The 20498-nt window shown below is 41.6% G+C and overlaps 1 protein-coding gene across 2 annotated transcripts in view; it reads left to right on the forward strand.

Annotated features, from left to right (window-relative positions):
* Positions 1 to 900: 900 nt before the first annotated feature.
* The window catches only part of lrrtm4l1 (leucine rich repeat transmembrane neuronal 4 like 1), a 47239-nt gene continuing 27641 nt past the window's right edge, over positions 901 to 20498 (forward strand). The window contains exons 1-2 of one of the 2 annotated variants that reach the window (XM_068705934.1): positions 901 to 1179; positions 1308 to 1459. In XM_068705934.1, coding sequence (XP_068562035.1) covers positions 1456 to 1459 — 4 coding nt within the window. In that variant the 5' untranslated portion in view covers positions 901 to 1179; positions 1308 to 1455. Of the gene's footprint in view, positions 1460 to 20498 lie in introns of both variants that reach the window. The other variant, XR_011102248.1, reaches the window with a different exon arrangement.

The following is a 20498-nucleotide window of genomic DNA, read 5'->3' on the forward strand; positions in this document are numbered from 1 at the left end:
CAAGGCTATGATGACACCAAATACAGAGAAGGATTAGACTTGTACTAAGCTTTGAGATCAATAAGTCATAACCGCAAAAATATCAAGGCACACCGCTTTGCAAAAATTAAAAAAGGCTTTTAAAAATGGGACATGTGACAACTTGCGGATATACCAAGGCCTCCAGGCAATGCAGATTAGCAATGGATGATAGGAAAAAAAGTGCAGTCAAGCAGGTAGGTGTGCAATTACAGCAAAGTATCAATATCTGTAAGGCTTGTCACACACTTTCATTATTGCTAAAAACTAATTTTATCCCCCAAAAAAACAACGTATTGGGACTTGAAACAACCTCAATGAAATGTTCCCTAATGAGGGAGACTCTGGAAAGCTTCACTACAGTTTACATTTTTTTAATGTCTCGAAATGCATTTCTAGCAGTATCCCTGCTCTAACAGCACTCTTGCATTTAGCCTTGCCATCCGCAATAATTATGCAACAAGATGTGGGATCGGGCCGGCTACCCACTCATGCTATAATGATGCCCACATCGAGCCATCAGCATATCCTCCACAACACCTGCATAATGGACTTCCATAGGAAAAGCATGGTAAAAAGGGGAAGACGGCTTCCTGCATTGGGTTGTTTGTGTGTGAGTAGAGATAGAGACGGTAAAAAAATAAAAAAATTAAAGGCAGATCTACACAAAACAAAACCCAACAAAATCTCACATTTGACCAAAAAATGCCTGCAGCTGTTAAACACTGCATCGAATGCTTTCTCCCTCATGCCTTTTTTTTTTTTTTCCCTTTCTCCCACATGCGCGCGCCTGCACACGCTCGCACACGTTCCCCACGCAGCCAGACGCGCGCACACGCAGACCTGCTCGCCAATGCACAGCACAGCACAGGAGCCCCGGACAGTGCCAGTGCCTGCCCGTGAACGCAGCCTGGCGTCTCTACCGCTCCACTGGATGTTTGCGCAGAGGACACCTGCCTCCGCCGGTGACTGCACCGATCCACGCCGCAAAATCCACATCGCGCCCACCTCTTAACTTTTGCAAATTGTGACGTTTTTTGTTTTTTTCCTTGTATAGTTTGTTTTGTAGCAGGCACCTGTTCCAAGACTCTTTTTGCATCGGAAGGAAAAACCCTGTAGAGCCGTGCGTTTGACATCCAACTTGGCACTTGATGGATATTTGTGAGTGACGGGTCTGGAAAGTTGCCCTGCGTCAGGGAGCATGGGCGCAAAGTTTAAAAGCTTTTTCCTCTTTTTTTAATTAAAATCGAGAGACAGTTTTTTTTTTTTTTTTTTTTTTTCAAATGAAGGCAGGTGAGTCACCCCTCGCGTGAGAGACGCGCAGAGCTCCGCGGCTCTCCAGGTACGAAAGGAAAGGAAAGGCGACGCGGTGGAAGTCGTGATCTGTGCGGCGGATTGCGCCACGGAGGACGGAGGGGAACGGACCGATGAGACAACATGGGTAAGTAAGTGGAGGATTGTGTCGTGTTGACACGATTGCCGCCAGGGAATAACGAACACCGCGAGTTCCGCAAATCATGACTATTATTAGTTGAGCGCAGTCCTTACAATGACATTATGGGTTGTTTTTTCTCCTCTGGCGCATCTGTGAGCGTGTTGGATTTTCAGAAAATCCCCCCAAAATATTTTCGCGGCTTATTCCTGCGCTGCAAACTGACATCTCCAGTGTTTCAGAGTAGCACTTTTGCTCCATTTTCCTTCAAATATTCCCTGAGAATTCTTTTTATTTTATTTTTTAATTTGCATTCAAGAGCATCTTGAATCACCACTGAGAGGTTCTCCATCTCTACTCGCGAATAAAAAACAAAACAAATAGCCTGCTGCAGGAGGGAGTGCTGGTGCCTCTGAAAATCAAGGGGGAGGAGGGAGACAATAATGCTCTCACCTTTTATGATGTGGAAGAGATGTAGACCATTATCTTAATCAGTCGACGTGGGTCTGTCTAGTCTAGGTTCTAGTGAATGCACAATGAGTTAAAGCTGAATAGCTCCTTATCTGTCAGGTGAAGCAACTTTATACCCTAAAATCCCAAACCGACTTTAAAGGGCAGAGATGTGATGATTCTGTTTTCTGTGGCCTCCCCCTCATCTCCCCCTTCGAAGCTCTGACATGTTTTGACTCCATTCTACCCCCCCCCCCCCTCCTGACAGCTCTGGGCATCTACAGTCTCATCCCACACTGCCTATCACCTCCACCATTTTACTGACTCTGGGTGCTCTGGAGCTAAATGCACCGCTCAACCTCACAAACCCACACTTCTCTTCAGTGTTTCTTTTTTTTCACATTTCTTTTTTTTGGGGGGGGGGGAGGGTGCTCAAAGAGAACTGTGGGTGTTCACAATTGTCACTCACTATGCGATGAAACGGCGCTGACTTTCGAGCACTCTGCAGCTGTTCGAACACAAAGCCGCACAATTGCTTCGTGTCCTTTCTTTCACTGGAACTTTTGTTGTTGAATATCTCAGGGAAAGACTGATATTGTTACACGCCCGCACACGCACACTCACTCGTGATGGACGGCGAGGTGCAGTGAGAGAGAGAGAGACGTTTTGAAACTACACCATTCATTTTCATTCCGTCTGTCTCGACTTCTCGCTTCATTTGTGCTGCTGTTGTTTCTTTTTCTTTTTCAAAATGACTGAAAAGCTGAGACATTCTGGAGAGATGCCTGCTGCCCAAACATCTGTGCAGAAATGTGGCACTTACCCAAGTAATGAGCAGCTTAGTGCAACTAATGAGCACATGCTAATGCAGTTTTAATTATGTCATCACAATTACTATAAGCCAAAATAAGAGGCTGCAGTTGTTAGGATATCAACACTTCTAACTGAAGCTCTCTCACAGTATCCACCCCATCTTCATCCATCGACATTGGCGTCCACCGATTTAAATGGGAGAGAAAAGTTCATACCGTCTTCAGTGGTGACGTTTTTTTCTCCCTGAATTCGACAATAAAACATGACATCAACACGATGTGGTTATCATAATCATCTTCACAGAAGGGCACGATCAGCTTTGGCTATGTCTGAGAGAATAGCAGCTAGAGGTGCAGCAAATCCTTTTTTTTTTTTTTTTCAATATTGATAATTACTTTTCTGACTAAATGTGAATAATGCCCATCGCAATTTCCCCCAAATTGCTTGCTTTGCCCAATCAACAATTCACAACACCAGGATATTCAGTATAAATATAACACAGAGCAAAGCAGCGAATCCTCACACTCGAGAGGCTGGAACTAGAGCATGTTTGGCATTTTTGCTTGATAAAACACGGCATCTGTTGGTTGGCAATTCATTAAATTGACCGGTCATTACAAAACTTGTATGAAGTAATGTAGTGTTATTTTTCAAAATTGATAACATGTAAGGAAGAGCATCATTTTGACTGACAAGCCCAGCTCTCATACTGTGCGTGCTGATCACATATCTGTGGCCCAAAGCTGTGGAATTTACCTTCAGCCTTGTCTACCACAACAACGGAACTGTGCAAAATGACGCAAAGAGGGCTACATATCCAGCAGACAGAAAGTAAGGGCAGGGCAAAGCAATGCAGGAGTCATTGTGAACAACACAGGGGGTTCAATGGTCTCCGGTCTGACTGTACACACGCGTCTGCTGCGGTCATACTGCTTGGGCAAGAGCAACAGGGCAATTGCACTCAAATAACCTTCAGTTTATTCGATAATCCATCAGCTTCCTAGGGCAGACGGAGGCAGTAATTGGCCCAATGAACACATGCCAGGAAAACCTAAGCTGAATTACTATGGAAAAAATAACTAACCTGTGGGTACTTCTTTTTTCTTCAAGCATATAGTGCAGATAATTAGAAGATGTTTTTCACAGGTTTCCCACTGGCACAAAACCATGTACTTTTCATGCCAATTTAAGACCATTATGCATAGACAATAGATGTGGATTTAGTTTAAATCAACTAATTCGATTAACACTTTTTTGTTGAAGGACAAGGTCTCTCTTATCTACAGTTTAAAGCCGCAGAACAACATGTTGCTGCAAAGTGGTTGGTTTTCAGAGGGCTTCCTCCGGAGCCATGCAATATACAGTATGAAGACAAAGCCTGCGTATGTTTTAGCTTAAGACCAGGTGGGAAGCTAGTTCATGGATGAACAGTGTTTGGTCAATGTGATAAACTGTGGTCAGATTGTTACAGGGATATGTGAATTCCTGGATATTAAATGCTCTTCTGAGTTACAGTAATAACTGTTCTCCGACTACCACTGAAATAGCATATCATATGGCATGGTTAGGCTACATTCGAGACTGCTTCAATTTATTTTAGTTCAACAATATCATCATGCTATTTTAAACAATGTGTTGTTCTGGATCACTCACATATGGTGTGATTGTGTAATTAATGTTACTTTATTTAACAAACTAGACCTAGGTTGCATCCCAAGACAATTTTGAGCTTACCCACAGCTTTAAATGTTGGTCTTATAGTAAACAGAGCAAGATAACATTACTGCTTCGGCTTCCAGACCGTGGTTCGGGAGGCACAGGGGAGACTTTGTTTTGCCTCCGGGGCCAGAGCTGATGCTCACTTCGGTGAGCTGCAGCATTTATTCATGGACAAACACTGAACATTTACTGCTACTTGACAACTTTACTGTTAATCTCCTCTCTGCTCTGATCGCCAACAGCTGTCTGCTCCGAGCGCGTTCACCGTCACGCTCTCCCCCCCCCCCCCTCTCTCTCTCTATCTGTGCCGCTCGACCACACAGCAACGCCCACACTATATGCTACTCTTATGGCATACGCATAGGCCTGTGTCATCCCCCTACAAATACAGGTTTGAAACACATATACAAGAAAACAAACGTGTGGGAGAGCAACATATACTGCGTAGTTATTGAAGAAGTGGATTGAATGATTCATCACCGAGGCAAAGACGTCACTTGCGAGGAACACTGTCGCGCCTGTCCGTTTTGAAAGAGCAACGGCCAATGGGGAAACTCCAAGTCAACCGGCCGATGACGTAACTTTGTCGCTCGCTCGCTCAGTGACAGACTTTTGAGTTGACACTGCAGGGCTGTGAAAACAGAGAGGAGAAAACCTAACTAACCTTGAACAGGCCTCAGCTGTAGCTCCTTTTCAGATAGCTAAAGCCATCAATAAGGATTATTCTGTCAGTGTGAGGCATGTTTCTTCATTCCAAGACTGACTGAAAGCCCCCATCAGGCACTTTTTTGCTGCAGTTTAGTAATATTCACTTCACCACTACCCACACACGCCATCAAACCATCATAACACAGCATATCACATCGAATTCTTTCCCTATATACCTCCAGGTTTTTCATTTCAAGTTTATTTGTCCCCGTCGTCGTGCAGACAGCCAGACTGTCTTGAATTGCAACATTTCCTCATAGTTTCTTCTTTTCTTTTTTGTTTTATCCTTAAAATTCTGCGAGATACTTCCCCAAGTAATGTGTCCAGCACATTGAGCCCATGTGGTAAAATATGGGCAGAGACACATAACTGAGAACAAAGCCTGGCAGTAAGCTGTGGGAGCTGAGCTTGCACAAAAAAGAAGACGATGCAACAAGAAGCACATGATAATGTATTGTGTTTATTTGTACGCCCCCGGAGGACACTACAGCCCACGTTTGCTTGTCATGGTCTTCCAGCCTCAAAGATAAAAAAGAGAATGTGTCAGTCCCTTCCAAAACAAGGCATATGACCTTGCGGTTAAGTTTAGGCCCTTAAAACGACTTGGTTAAGGTTGGGGGGGGGGGGGGGGGGATTTGGACATGGTTAGATGACACGCAGTAGATGACTGCGTGTTGACAGTGGTTTCTGGTGTCAAAGTCACATTGTAACAACGTGAAACTACTTCCGCCTTAATTTCTCAGTCATTATTCCCTCAGTCAGAAGAGGCCGGTTGTCAAAAAAGCACCATAAAAACTTAAATTTTGTTGTATTTCTCTGTTATATAAATATTAATGACAAAATAACCAACGCTCAGAGTTCAGGTTCTGAAAACAACATCCTCATTGTTTATGCAATGTGACACAGCTGATCTGCTTGATCGAGACGCGGTGTGGTTTGATTAGGTTTGATTGACAGTGGCGCGGCAGCGGGATTCTCAGAATGTCACGGGATTAGGCGAGAGTCGCGGGATTACATATCACAGGAAAATCCATCTTGTCAGGCTTCAAGAAATGCGTTTCTGATCGGCAAGCCGATGGGCAGACCAATCAGCGTCCCGGGAGGAGCTCCTACCAGCTACAGCTGTGGCTTAGGTGTGTGCTCAAAACAACAATGGTCCTGAGGGAGATAAATTAGATTCTTCAAAAATGTCAGTTACATCCCAACTGAAGAGTATTTCTCCATCGGAAGAAGAGCGAAGAATGCCACTGAAGGCTTTTCTTGATAGAAAAGATGATGTACCGACTCACTTCGGTGAGAGTTTGATTGACAGGTGGGTCATCCAGTAACCCGCCACATATACTTTTACCAGTGGACTGCTTTGAGTTCGGTGCTATTCATCCCCTGACAGACATCATCTGACAATAGCTCCTGTGCAGTCGCACTACGTTAAGCAGTGGTCAGTGATGCCGGTTAGTTGGTTTCACTTTCACCCATAAATAGCCTACATGTAGTTACTTTCTTCTTCACTGAGACTGACCAATCAAAGCTCAGTTTTGGGAAGGGAAGAGATACAAGAACAAGATGAGGAAACAAAGAGAAAGAGAGAAGGTGATGGAGATGAGAGACGAGGACCAGGTACTGCCCACTGGGCCCAGGACAGGATTATTATGCTGTTCAACACAAATAAAATCTCACCTGATCCAATTTCAACTGTTATTACCACAGAAATATGTGTATTTTGGTTTATACTGTGGAACCTATAGGCTCACTACAACACACATGTTGTACATGTACCATTTCTATAATTCAAATCCAAAATAATGCAAACTCAAGCCCAAAAATAAAATAAAGAGGGTGTATTTAATTTCACTAAATTATTTATAATAAACCTTCGCAGGAGGGGCAAATGAGGAGTCAGAGTGAGAGACAGTAGGTGAATGCACAAGGTGAAAGAAAGCAAAGAGTCAAGGACAAAGAGAGATATGAACAGAAATAATGTCATGTTGAAGATGAGAGGATACAAGAGAGAGAGGGAGCACATTCATTTTCTGATGTTTTGTGATCATTTTTTAGCCTCTGTTTTCAGATTGTTGTGGGGATCATTCATTGCAACATTTAACCTTATGTTCATGTATTACTGCTGACAGGTCATTTATGCTACTGCCCACTGAAATGCTTTCAAAGCTATTGTTCTTCCACTTTTGTTGTCCAAACATCCTAAAAGGTGCAATTTAGGTCAGGGAAATTCCCAAAAATGATTTGGGGAATGTTAACCCCATTAAGCTCAGTTTCTGGACCGTGGTATATCTAAAACCCTGCATATGGCCAAACCAACAACTGTCATCATATTTTGACTCAAATATTGCTCCATCCTAATCGCTGCATGTGACATCACCTTTTTTTCCCGCAGAAACCCCACTCCCTTCAAACCAGTGAGAGAGTTTAGACAGAACACATCAAAGTCACATGTGAAATAACCTTAACTGTGCTGACTTTGTCAAAAACAAATGGGAGTTCATTTGTGAGCCCCTCATAGCTCACAGTAAGAGGCTGATTTATAAATGCGGTCTGCAGGGCTTTCAAACAAATGACCGTTGCTTTCATTTTTCTGATGAGGTTCAGTTTCACTGTGTAACATATGAAGCCCCAGAAGGAACATGGAGACAAATATAGAACAGTAACACCTTTGGTATGTACCTATGGTACTGTGATTAAGGAGGAATATTTTGATATATAATCTGTGTAGTTTTTTAGGGATACACCGATATTGATTTTGGATATGGGGCCTATACTGACTCAAATGGTTGAATAAGGTATCAGTGACTATGGGGCCCATCTATTAAATGTATCGATCAAATATCAATCTATTATCTGTAGGATTCAGGATCGCAGGATCACTCAATGTTGCCCAATACGGGTTGGAGCCCATCCCAACGAAAGCAGGGTACACCTTAGACAGCTATCACAGGGCTGACACATATTGAGAACCGTTCACTCTCACAATTACATCTACATGCAGTTTAGAGTCCTTAATTTACCTAAAGTGTAGGAGGAAGCAGGAGAATGCCAGGAAAACACATGCTGACATGGTGAAAACATCCAAACTCCCCAGAGAAGGCTGGCCCCTCTTGCTGTGAGGCGGTAAACAATGTATGCTGCATTAAAAAGGTTTACACTTCAATTCTAATTGTCTGATCATTTTGAAGTTGCTGGTGTAGGATGTTTAAATAATAACCCTACACTTAAACATGTTTTTAAACTATAAACCGAATGATATGACTGTACTGTTATAATACACATCAATGCAGGTGTTAATATTGAAATTCCCTCCCAAATTTATCAAAATCAAAGTTTCACGGTTGACAATGTTTAAAAACGGTCTCTGTTTAAAATCAATGCAAGGTACATTTTTAAATACAGCCAGCAGTTGAGTAGTAAATTATGGCATGAAATAAAATAATGTTAAAGCCCACGAGCTCACCTCACTTACCGCTCAGATGGCTACATCACAAAATAACATCTTGCTGCTGTCTTCCGCTCTCTCCACCATGGCCTCTAAGCACTGGGCTCTCTTCCCGGTGCTAGCCACGGACACTGGGACACGTGAAGGCTGTCCTGACCTTTACCACGGCTTCTACGGGCATGGTGGTGTCTAGAATTATAGCACGGCAAACAGTGACATGCAGCATGACATCTGGCTCCACCTGTCGCAGCTTCTCCGCTGATCGGTCGCGAGGTGCTGTATGGTTTCATTTCCCCCAAAGGACTGTTTGGACCACGCCGCCGGGGAGCCGTGTCTCATGTTCCTGAAGCAGCCAACACCTTTGGAGAAAAAAGCTGCACTTCAGCCGCAAGATCACAGATAGCGAGATGCTCAACATGCTCCAGCTCGAGTGCCTCCTCCTACCCTGCCAAGATATCCTCCTTGGCCCAGCAGCTCTGTGCTATAGCAGTAAGAGCTAGATACAATGAATACAATGGCATCAGTGCCAATGGAAGCAAAAGAAACACAGCAACCCTTTTTTAGGGCCACCCACTTTCTCTAAATAGCAGTTTCCTCTCATCCAGTCTGCTAATGTTCCCACTGAGCATTTTTCATCTTCACAGTGCATGCTCCCCAAACAGCAGCAGAAACAAACCCAGTCATCTCATCACATTTTCATGAGTAATAATCCTTATTAATATGCATTACTGACCTTAAAGTGTTATCAACCTCTTCCCGCTAATCGGAGCGAGTTAGTGGTGATGTCCCGGCCCGACCTGTGTCAAACTCAGGGTTTGACCTCGGAGTCAAACGCCGACGCTGTCATGCATCTCCCTTTCGAGTCGCTAGCCCAAATCTCTCTCAAGATGCCATCTGTCAAGACAGCGCTCCTCCAAGCCCTGACATCAGCTAGATTTAAGCACCTTGCACACAGAACGACAATGGCAGCATTGTGCTCTGAAACCATCATGTCCAATGGCTTGCACGGCGCCATGATGTTTTTTTTTTTTGCTATATTGAACAATGTTTGGCCACAGAGCCCCGCTTGCAGAATGCCGGGTCAACCTGGTGAAACTTAGGGCGCAATGCGTCACAATGTGTACTGCACCCAACGCAAACCGTGAAAGGCCCATGAGTGACATATGCGTGCTGTCGGTCTGGTCGAGAATTGGCTCTCCCTTTTTCCTGTGTCTCACCAACATTGCCCAGTGTGCGCTTTGTCTCAGTATGTTGTATGCACAGAAATAGGCAGACACAGCAGCTGTTCGTTCAGTGCAAATCGCCATCTCACTTAATGGAATGGAGCCTCCGTTAGGCGCCCAGCCGTCCTCCAAGAGGCTTTTATCCAAGCCGCACCCTCCGAGGCTGAACAATTAAGCCAACGCAGAATTGCTAAAACTGCAGTTCATCAAATAGCCACTTGAGGCTGGCTCCAAAAGTGAGTGAGTCCTCATAGAACCCCAAGGTAAATTGCATAGCCTATGCGATTTGGCAAGTCAGTTACGTATTGTAACTCAAGTCTATGAGTATAGGCGTAGCCCTCTAAGCTGTGGGCCGCTTTGACTCGATCTGTACCAGCTGAAAAGAAATGCTGCTTTTATTTTGGAACAGAACTATGGGCGCATGGCTGTTACGTGTTGCAAGTGCGAATCTAAGGGAGGCCTCTGTTGAGCACAAAGGCACGACAAGAAACATTCATGACTGCGCATGTGCACTGGGCTAAACCCAATAGCAACAGCTCTCAGAGGGTTAAGCTTATATTCATAATTAACATTATTGGGTATTGGCCAATACCCAAAGTCCAGGTAATCTATTTGTATCGGGACTGAACATTTTTCGACAGTTTTTGTATGTATGTTTTTAAATCAGTTATCTTTACAACCATCATTGGATTTGCACCAAAATGTAAAAAAAAATATTTTCTATAATGATTTCCTGGCCAACCCTTCCACAGCCAGGGTCAGTGTAAAGGCCTTTTAAAAGCCCCGATGATTAAGAAATGACACATACAGAAAGTTGATTTGTAAAGGTTACGTATAAACGGTGTGTATACAATGGCATTAAGTGCTGAATTCGTATTAAAGATAGATATTTGTTTTTCACAATCCTGAACGGGTCCACTTTTGACCTTTACTGATTACCAGCATACCACACACACACACACACACACACACACAAACACACACACACACACACACACACACCATCCATGATGTTAACTCGTCAGCCTTTACAACAGGCTTGCTTCACAGTGGCCAGCTTAGACGTTTTGGTTTGTGCTGATCTTTTGACACCAGCTCTCATATCGATCAATGCAGCTCTCTGCCTCTCTGCACAGATTTCTAAACCAATAATGTGTGTGCGTACTTTTGCGTGTGTGTGTGTGTGTGTGTGTGTGTGTGTGTGTGGATTCATAGGAAAGCCAGTGTCAGTAAACTTCCTGATATGTGTTATATTATTGGTCTGTAAAGAGTTTTGGCTGTCACATTTTGACAAGCTGACTCTGGATGTTAAGCGTTGTTGGTGTAAAGGTGGAATACTTTAGATTTATAGGGTGCAGCTGCTAGAGAAGCAAAGTATCTTCCTCATGCTGCTGTAAGAGGCACACTGTATGATGTAAGCAAATATAAATATATACGACAACTAAAAGTCAGACCTCACCCCAATTAGACCTCTTAAATGCCACCATATTCAAATAGTTTCCATTAGACTTTAATCACTTTGAGGGGAAGGAATCGTTAAGCGTTGTATCTCTACAGCAAAGGAATGAAGCTACTGCCAGTGTCTAAGTAAGATAAGCGGCACAGTAGCTGGATAAAGACGCAGATATCAAGGCAAAAATAAAATCGCTTTACTGTTTCATAAAGTTAATTATCTCTCGGTGCAGTTTTGCTATCTTTGATAGATCTTCATCAGGCATGAACTTCCTGTTAGATCAAAACACTGCAGCAAGAGATAATTAAAGTTTTAATGGGGACATAAAGCAGTGTGTAGATTGAACTTTTGCTCTGACCTCTCTTAAGTGCCATCATCTTTTATTTTTATGTTTTATGTTTGTCTACTTGTTTTCATTCAAATATTCTACACAAACATGCTGAAACAGATATACGATTACTGGATATACATGGGGATCAAAGTCAGTGAAATATCAGGCGCAGCACTATGGCTGTAGGCAGCGGACCGGTGTGGCTTGGCTGAAGCTTCTTGAAAAAGTCACTTCCTCAGCTAATGTTACTGTCGTATTCTTGTCCCCTAAAATGATATTTTTTTATGTTTGCCGTCCGCCTTATCCCATGTCAGTGCAGCGTTAGGCTGCCTTTTTCCACATCAGGCAGCTTTCACGGCCACACAAAACCTGCTGCTGTGAAAATGTTGACATTCAAAACAATCAAATAATCTTTTAAAAGCAAATGATGTTTTACACCCTTGACAAGTGCACTAAGTGGCTTCCGCAAACAGGCAAAAGGTAAAAGGTATCTATTTCTCTGAGACAACAGTTTTAACTTTTATCATTTGTTTTTATAGATTTGTGAACTCATATAAAAGCGTATGAGACATCAAATAGTGGACAGTCTAAATGTCAAAACAATTAGTTGATCAATGGATACCAACACAAAAACAACAGTGTATTAATTAACAGTTCATCTATTATTAAATGACTGTTTATTGTTTATTACATGTACTGGTCCCAGCATCTCAGATGTGAGGATTTTCAGCTTTTCTCTCTTTTATATGTTAAATAGATAAATAAACTCAATATCTTTAGGCTCGGTCGGACACTTTAGAGAGAACAGTTAATCGATTAATAAAAAAATAAAAAAAAGTCATCAGTTATCGTAGTAAGTCATTTACCTTGACTTGTTATCAGAAGCATGCTCTGCTGAGAAAATACAATTCACAGATAAAATACTAAATTACGGAAATCATCTTTAATTGTGTTTCTCATTAACATGATTTATATATATCACGGTTATCGTCAATAGCGACCTGCTGTGTGGTTACTAAACGTGAATCCACATCTGCCAGCCAATAGGAATTGAGAATTCACAGTGGTCTTGGTATGCATTAGAATGATAGACATGTCAGTCAATAGACTTGGCGGCCAGCTTGGCTGCACTGCACTTACAGTGAGAAGTTGATGCACGTTACAGGCAGTCTCTCTTGTGGATAAATAAGAATTCTATAAACCGTATGTTGCTAATCCCATTGATCTGGAATGTTAATGCTTAGACTTAGCAAATCAATACACCTAATCATGGCATTAGATCTTTAAGTGGTAATAATTTAAGCGTCTCTCTCTTTTTCCTATAAAAAGGGCCAACAGGCAGAGCTAGAGCAATCTGTCTGTCTTCATTCCCATTTTACACGTTTATTCTTGAGTAGGTCATAGACTCACTAGACCTCAATTACTACACTCCTCGGAAATCCAGACAGAATAACTGAGCTCACAAAATCAACTGTTCATTTCATTTCAACTTTTAATGATTGCTGCCCCATTTAAGCTGTATTTCGCCATTTCTACTCAGATATTAACCAACCGCGTTCTATTCCATACATCTTGTTGTAAAGCATAGCATGCATTTCGGACTGGCTCTTTGCATGTAGCTCCAGTTGTAGTAAAATAAGCTTTTATCATAAATTGGCCGTTTCACACTGCTTCTTGCTTTTGCTGCGAGTTCAAATTACAACTGGCTCCAATTTTCAAATTAAAGGGCGTAAAATAATTGGTTTTAAGTGTGTAGAAGGTACTCCATTTCAATATTGTAAAGCCAGGGTGTCCAATTTATCAGTGTTGCACGGTGGGCTACGTGACTGGTAATGTGTCACATACTTCAGCACCCTGAATGTATTTTTAATCCTATGTGCCTTAAATCTGAGCGAGCACACTCAATAATGTAATATGTCACACATGCTGTTGTGTTCTACGGTTTTGCTTGCGTAAGCTCGATCACACTTCACACAGTTTAAAACCCTTGGCTTCCGTTGTCAGAGAGGAAGGCAGGAGGTTAGTTTGGAAGAATTAACAAATACCTAGCTGAGGCTTCAAGTTGTGTAAAAATACAGATTATATATCATACAGCCTCTTCTCTTTCTAAGAAGGCAACATGTATAGATTTGTACAGTTTTAGGGAGAGGACATATACACAAGCAAGTATACACAATCAAGTATAGTATAGTACATAATGTCTTATGTAAATATACAAAGAAATATAGCATGCCTGCAATAAATTCATAAAATTGTTGATTGTACAATTTTGCCCATCTATAACCTTGAAGAGCTTTCACAAAGAAACGCTTCCTTTTAATGTGTATAACCTGTACTACAGTAGACCATTTAATAAGAAATATTTTGTTTTCTTGCACACTTTTCATTTCTTTGAAGTGCCCCAGCGTGCGGCCTTAGCCCTGCTGGCCAACCCACTCGGGCACTCTGGGTAATAGCCTCTGCATCAGTGCTCAGAGCGCCGTGCATTCAAATGAAATATCAACTTTGTCGCACCGCCAAGGAAGACGACAGCTGAATCTGTTGGGCCTGCCAGAATCCACTCTTTTTCTAGGGGGGGGGGGGCGGGGGAGCGGTCTCATTGGAAGTTGACCTTAGGTGAGGTAATCAGGGACAAGACATATTTTATCAAATTATATAATGATTCAACATTTGCTGTTTTGTGCATTTGCAAGTCCAGTTCAGTTGACATTTAGTGTCTAACTGCTCCCAGTTGGTGAGTAGTTAAGCCCAGAGGGAAACTGGGGCACAGAGCCTGTCCTTTAAATGGATATTCATTGGCTGCAATTGCATCTTCATGAGATGCAAATTGTGTTGAAGCATTGTTCGCCGCACGCAATAAAGATAAAGCAATGTGCCCCAGTTTTCTTGAAGCACAACCACCCATCTTGTCCTTTTCCGAGAGCTCTGTTCTACTGGATCAAGTGCAATACACTGGATGTTTGCCAACAAGGTTCTAACTTAGGTCTGTTTAAGAATACAAGTTTTTTTATTTGCACCAAGTTTTGACATGGGAGAAAGATGCATGGAATGAAAAAAGACTGTCTCTGCTCCCTTCTAAATCCATTTTGATACTTTATTTTGACTCATACATGAGTCTGTCAATGTATTTTGGGGTCGCAACGCTAAATTGGTGCTCTTAATATAGAATGAATACAGTGTTTGGAAGATGGCAAAAAAAAAACTTTTTTGGTTAAGTGTAATAGGAGGATTCAATGCAGGAAAAAAAGAGACTCTGCAGGCTCAGTCCATAGATGTTCTGGGACAGATAATAATCAATGCAAATTTATAGCAGCTAACAGCATTATTAAACTGCCAGCCTACCACACTAACTCCATCCACTGCCATGTAATACTTAAAGAGAAGTGGAAGTGGAAAAAACAGACTTTGGACTTGAAAGTTATTAGGAACAGATTTATCTTTGTGATAACTACACTAATGTGTACTTGCAAGTTGCTCAAATCTCCAAGATTTAACTTCTGCGAGATATGAAATCTCCAAAACCCTCCGGCTCTGATTGGTCATGCTCTACTAAAAAGAGAGAGCCAGGTAAACAGATGTGTGTAGCTTACCACATGAGATCAAATCTCTTCTGGGGGGGGGGAACTGATAGCAATGCCTGCCGAACCATGGTTGCAGCATTTTATTCATATTTAATGTTCCTACTTTGTGGTCTTTTCCTGCAGTGACACAGATGTAGGGATGTAGATCTCTGTGCAGTTAGCCGTAATGGCCGTTCCAGGTGGCTATTTCCTCTGTTTGCTGTCGGTCAGACTCAGAGACAAGCGTTTGAAATGATTCATGTATATTTGGAAAGCTGTAGGAGGCCTGCACAGCTTGCCCCGATACCCTGTATGCTCTTCTGCGGGAGTCTTCGTTTCTTGCTTCTGACTGACTGGGTAATCAATCTGTGCTAAAGTGGAAGTCTCTCTTCATTCTGCTCTGTATAATCTCCCCCGGGAACCCGTTGTACACATGTCCAGTTAGTTGTTATTACTGTTCTGTCTACGCAGAATTCCATTGCTGAACCAATGTGTGCTAATTAAAGATAATGTCTTGCGGAGGCGTCAGTGAGCCAGTGTCTGAAGGTTGTGGCTTGCTATCACAGCGTACAACTTGGAGTTTTTTTTACCATCTAAAATATGTGTGAACCCCCTTCTCAGTTTGATCCCAAATGTAGTTTTAGTGATACGACATAATGAGATTTCCCGAAGGGCTTCACAACGGACACATGACTGTGTGGTGCCGTGGATGCTTCAGTTCACAGAGCTCCTAATGGAGGTGATGGGTACGGCAGTCCATCTGTTTGGGGCACTCAAGGGATTTACTTCTTTGCCATATATTCACATAGCGTGCATCTACATACATGCTTATTGTCTTTTAGGAAGTTAGAGTTAGGTAACAAAACTACTTAGTTAGGTTTCGGAAAGCGCAATTGACTAACAACACTATCGACTCACGTGACTGGTTGACCAATATCAACCGGTTTTAGTTTCATATGTAACATGAACAGCGGTCTCCTGGAGGAAAGTCCTTTGTTCATTCCTGTGTATTACTCCCCTGGGCTGTTCTCATTTTTACTTGCATTCTGCATTTCTTGAGACAATAATCCTTATGTATCCTGTCACTGTTCATTGTAATAATGATCAAGATACACATGAATCATTACTTGATGTTTTGTATTATTAAAATAACAAATTTAGGGGAATGGGCATTCAGCTTTGGCGAAGCTATGCACACTTAGTAGTCACATTGCAAATGTAATTAGGGCCGAGCACACATACCCTCTATCCTATTTAATGTTGCACATTAGCTAGGAACTTACAACTAGGTTGCCACCTTCAACTTTCATCTACGTAATTCCAATCAATATGACCTGAAAGCCCCCCCCCCACCCTACTTACTGCAGCATGGAGGACATTTCAATAGCTAAACACTGTGCACATGAAACATGAAATCCAAGCATGAAATCCAAGCATCAATAAAACACAATTTTCCGAAAGGTATAATTTAGTTTTTTGTGCTTCTTTGGTAGCTTTATGGCTCAAAACAAACCCTGCCTGTACCGAGGTGTAGCATAGCGACACACCGGGAGCCTGTGCTAATTGTAGACCATTTGTGACAGTGCATGTTTGCTACCCATTTTAGCAAGAAATTGTACCAGTGATGTGTGACATCCAACAATTTGTGGTGTAATGATGCATAATAATGTATTCTGCATACTAACTGCCAGACAACGGAGGATCTCTTTTAGTTACAACGGCAGGTCAGCACACAGAACAATTGACAAGTCATTTTCTAAACATAAAATACTTCTAGTCCGGGTCCCTTGCAATGTAGCCAGCTGTCTGAGGACTTGTCAATGTGAATACAAAGTGACAACAACACACATTATTTGTAAAATTCTGAATTTGCATTTCCATATTCAATTCCTGCAATTTGCCATCAAGCAGTCTCCCTCCATCTGTTTATCTTTAATAATCTCTGTTTGTCCACCAAGTTCTGGAAAGCAATATGTCTCTCCAAAACTTATCTATACAGAGTTGCACATTCTGCCAGTAATATCATCAGTTTCTGTATTTGTATTCATCTCATTCACTTGCTGTCATTTTATTAACCTTGTCAAAAGTCAAACTTCTTATGTATATACCAAATCAAAACATTTGCGCGTGTGCTCTTGTACTTATATTTTTGTGAGGACCAATTTGAGTGTTAGACCTTGAGAGTGAGGACATTTTATTCAATCCCTACCTCGACCAAGAGCTGCTGTTTAGGACTTAGTTTAATGGCTGGGGTTGGTATTAGGTTTAGGTTAAGGTTAGGATCAAGGTTTTGGGTTACAAATTTGTGTGTGTTGTACACGTAGTCAACTTCTTCCTACTCAAATGCAGTACGGTGGGCAGCTAACATCAGGTCAACAATTCATAAGTTATATATTAATATGCATTAATTGATGCTAATGTTTAATCATAATTAATTTGATTTCCTTGATCTGTCAATATTAGGGATGGTATCGTTAGGATTTTACGATACTACTACTATTATCGATACTGCTTATTGGTTCTTTGTGTATTTTGTGTGGAAAAAAAAAGACAATTAAAAAAGAATCAACATTGATTTATATCCTTTTTATAACAAAAAGTATTTCTTAAATGGCAACAGCAGAAATATTTTAATAACTCACTATTGTTGTCTATACTATTTTAATGCCAACAACACATATACTCCTACAGGGAGGAGTATATTTGGAATTGAGAGCCATGGTCATCTACCTACAGTAAAGAAACAAGTTGTTAAGGTGTGTTGACTGGTGGTAGTGGGACTAGCAGCTTCAAAATAACTTACTATATATTACTAATATATTAATAACACTAATTTATAACAACAGAGCTGCTCCCCTTATTAATAACTATGTATCAAACAACTCAATATACACTGACCAACTTATTAGTTGTTACATAAATCCCTTTGACTCCACTGTTGAGTAGGGGTGCAGGCCTTTAACTGGGTAACCGCCCTCTGACACTTGTTCACCCTCTCCCCTGTAGCTGCTCGCATGAAGGGAATTGGGCTGAGGGAGGGGGATGGGCTGGGTCATGGCTGCAGCTTCACCTGACAACCGACACGAAGTTCCCAAATCCTTAAAATACAGTCGTAGCTAACCGATTAGCTTTCATTTATTAGTTATCAAACTATGGCATCGCTAACTTTACCTGCAGAGGGCGAGGATGGACGGCTGCTCGACAATCAGTAGAAATCTGAGCATTTCTGCACATTTATGTTCTGCTTGTTTGCCAAATGTTTTGATAGACTGCTGGTATCAACTCACACACTGTTGAGGGTTTTATTGCATTTGAGACAACAGTTATCAGCATCTACTGGCGTGCAATGTAGCCGCACCTTCAATCTTTTTCTTCTCTCTGCCATGATGTGTGTCTCACGCTGTACTGAGCCGGAGTCGGTGTGTATGCGTGTGTGTGTGTGTGTGTGTGTGTCTATGTGTGTGTGTGTGTGTTTGTGTGTGTGTGAGTAAAGCACAGCTCCGCCCCTCGTGCAAAGACAGGCACAGAGACAGAGAGAGGAGGTTTTCAACGCTGCCTTTTTACACGGAGATCTCACACCGTAACTTCTAAAGTACCGATAGCAGAACCGTTAACTCCGGACCTTTTCGATACTCCGTGTATAAACTACTATCTTATCGGTTCTCGTTTAGAACCGGGTATCGGGGGGCATCCCTAGTCAATATGTGTTTTCTCATATTTGCAACCCATGTGTATGAGAACGGATAGATGGAGGTATTTTTTTTAGACTTGTAACCTAAATCTTGTGCAATACCAGCACTTTAAAAACAAAACTCAACTCACTAAAAACAGGAAGGAAAAAATGGAAGGCCACCCACCATTAAAAATCTCATAAAAATACTAAAATATGCTGAATATGAATATCTTACAATGTAATTACATCCAGCTTTACCTCTACTCCTGTTTTTTTGTTTTTTTTGCCAATGCATTTGGAATTTTTAATAGTCCCCACTTAAGGAAATCATTTCTCTATCTCTGAGATTTAACAATCATACACACAATTATAATATTAGTAATTCAACAAATGATAGTTCTCCCAACACTCAAATTACAAATTACTTGTGGCAGCATTTATTATTAAAAACCATCAGACCTTTAAACCTCCTATAAAATAAACTAATTAGATACGAGCTGTAACTACTACTTTATACATCTCCACAATGGAACATGTCATTCCCACCCTCACCTTACCCTACTCAGAACCATTGTCATTTTAGCCTGTCCAAACAAAAATTAAAACCCTTCCTCCCTTTATGCCTTTTTAGATGAGCTTCTCATTGTTAATTTTCAAATCTGTAGCTATTAACAGCAAAGCAGCTGCCGCAAAACCGAACACAGAGCAGATAGGTGCCTGGGGGGAGGTAAAAGTATATTTGAAAGCAGCGTTGTCCTGAGATATGAATACCCTTAGTCAGAGCATTACTCAGTGTGAGACCAGATGAGAGCCCTCGGTCAAGGATGTGTGTCCTTGACATATAGTGCAGTCAGAATGTATTAGGTCAGTGACACATCCTTTAACTGTTGGCTCTGTACTGCAAGATGTAGAATTTGAAATCAAACAAGGCTATTTTTGGGTTAAAAGGGCCAACTGTCAGCTTTCATTTTAAGTTTTTTGCATCAGGTTACTGACATGGACAGTCAAAAACATTCCACTCTTTGGCTATAGAAAATCTTTGATTGCCTTGCCTATATTGAGGATCGTTGTACAGCTGCCCTTGATTGTTCACACAGTATAAGTAACCTTGAATGTTACCGTTGGTTGCCACTGATCCAGATGGAAATATATATATATATATATATATATATATATTCAAAGACTCGCTCAATGCTGGTTCCATCAAGAGTGAGAAATAAAAATCAAGACCGATGTCATATCAGACAGAACAAATCTTGAGTGGAGGGGTATGGCACCCATCAAACCTTTATATTTCTCCAAATTTGATGGTCCGTGTCAAGGTCCTGGAATCTTGACCCTTATTGGATTTTGGGACTCAGGCACTGCTATTACCCAAGTCTCCTTTTGTATTAAACTTCTGTATATACCATTGTATGGAGGATGGTGAAAACCTCTTAAAATGGGGAAATGTCTGAAAAAAGGAGTTGAAGAGTACTGGCAACTCTGAAAGAAAAGTAAGAAATATACGGCCAGTTTCCAAGGGACAACTCAACCCAAAAACCTGTTACCTGTAGTGCTGTTTGTCCATCTAGATTGTTTTGATGTGAGTTGCCTAGTTTTGGAGGTATCAGCCATAGAGGTGTCTGTCTTCTCTCTAATATAATGGATCAAGAAAGCAATCGGCTTGAGGT

Source organism: Cebidichthys violaceus, unplaced genomic scaffold (genome assembly GCF_023349555.1).
Source record: "Cebidichthys violaceus isolate CVI_PGR_0920_01 unplaced genomic scaffold, fCebVio1.0.p SCAF_12, whole genome shotgun sequence".
In the NCBI taxonomy this organism is placed as follows: domain Eukaryota; kingdom Metazoa; phylum Chordata; class Actinopteri; order Perciformes; family Stichaeidae; genus Cebidichthys; species Cebidichthys violaceus.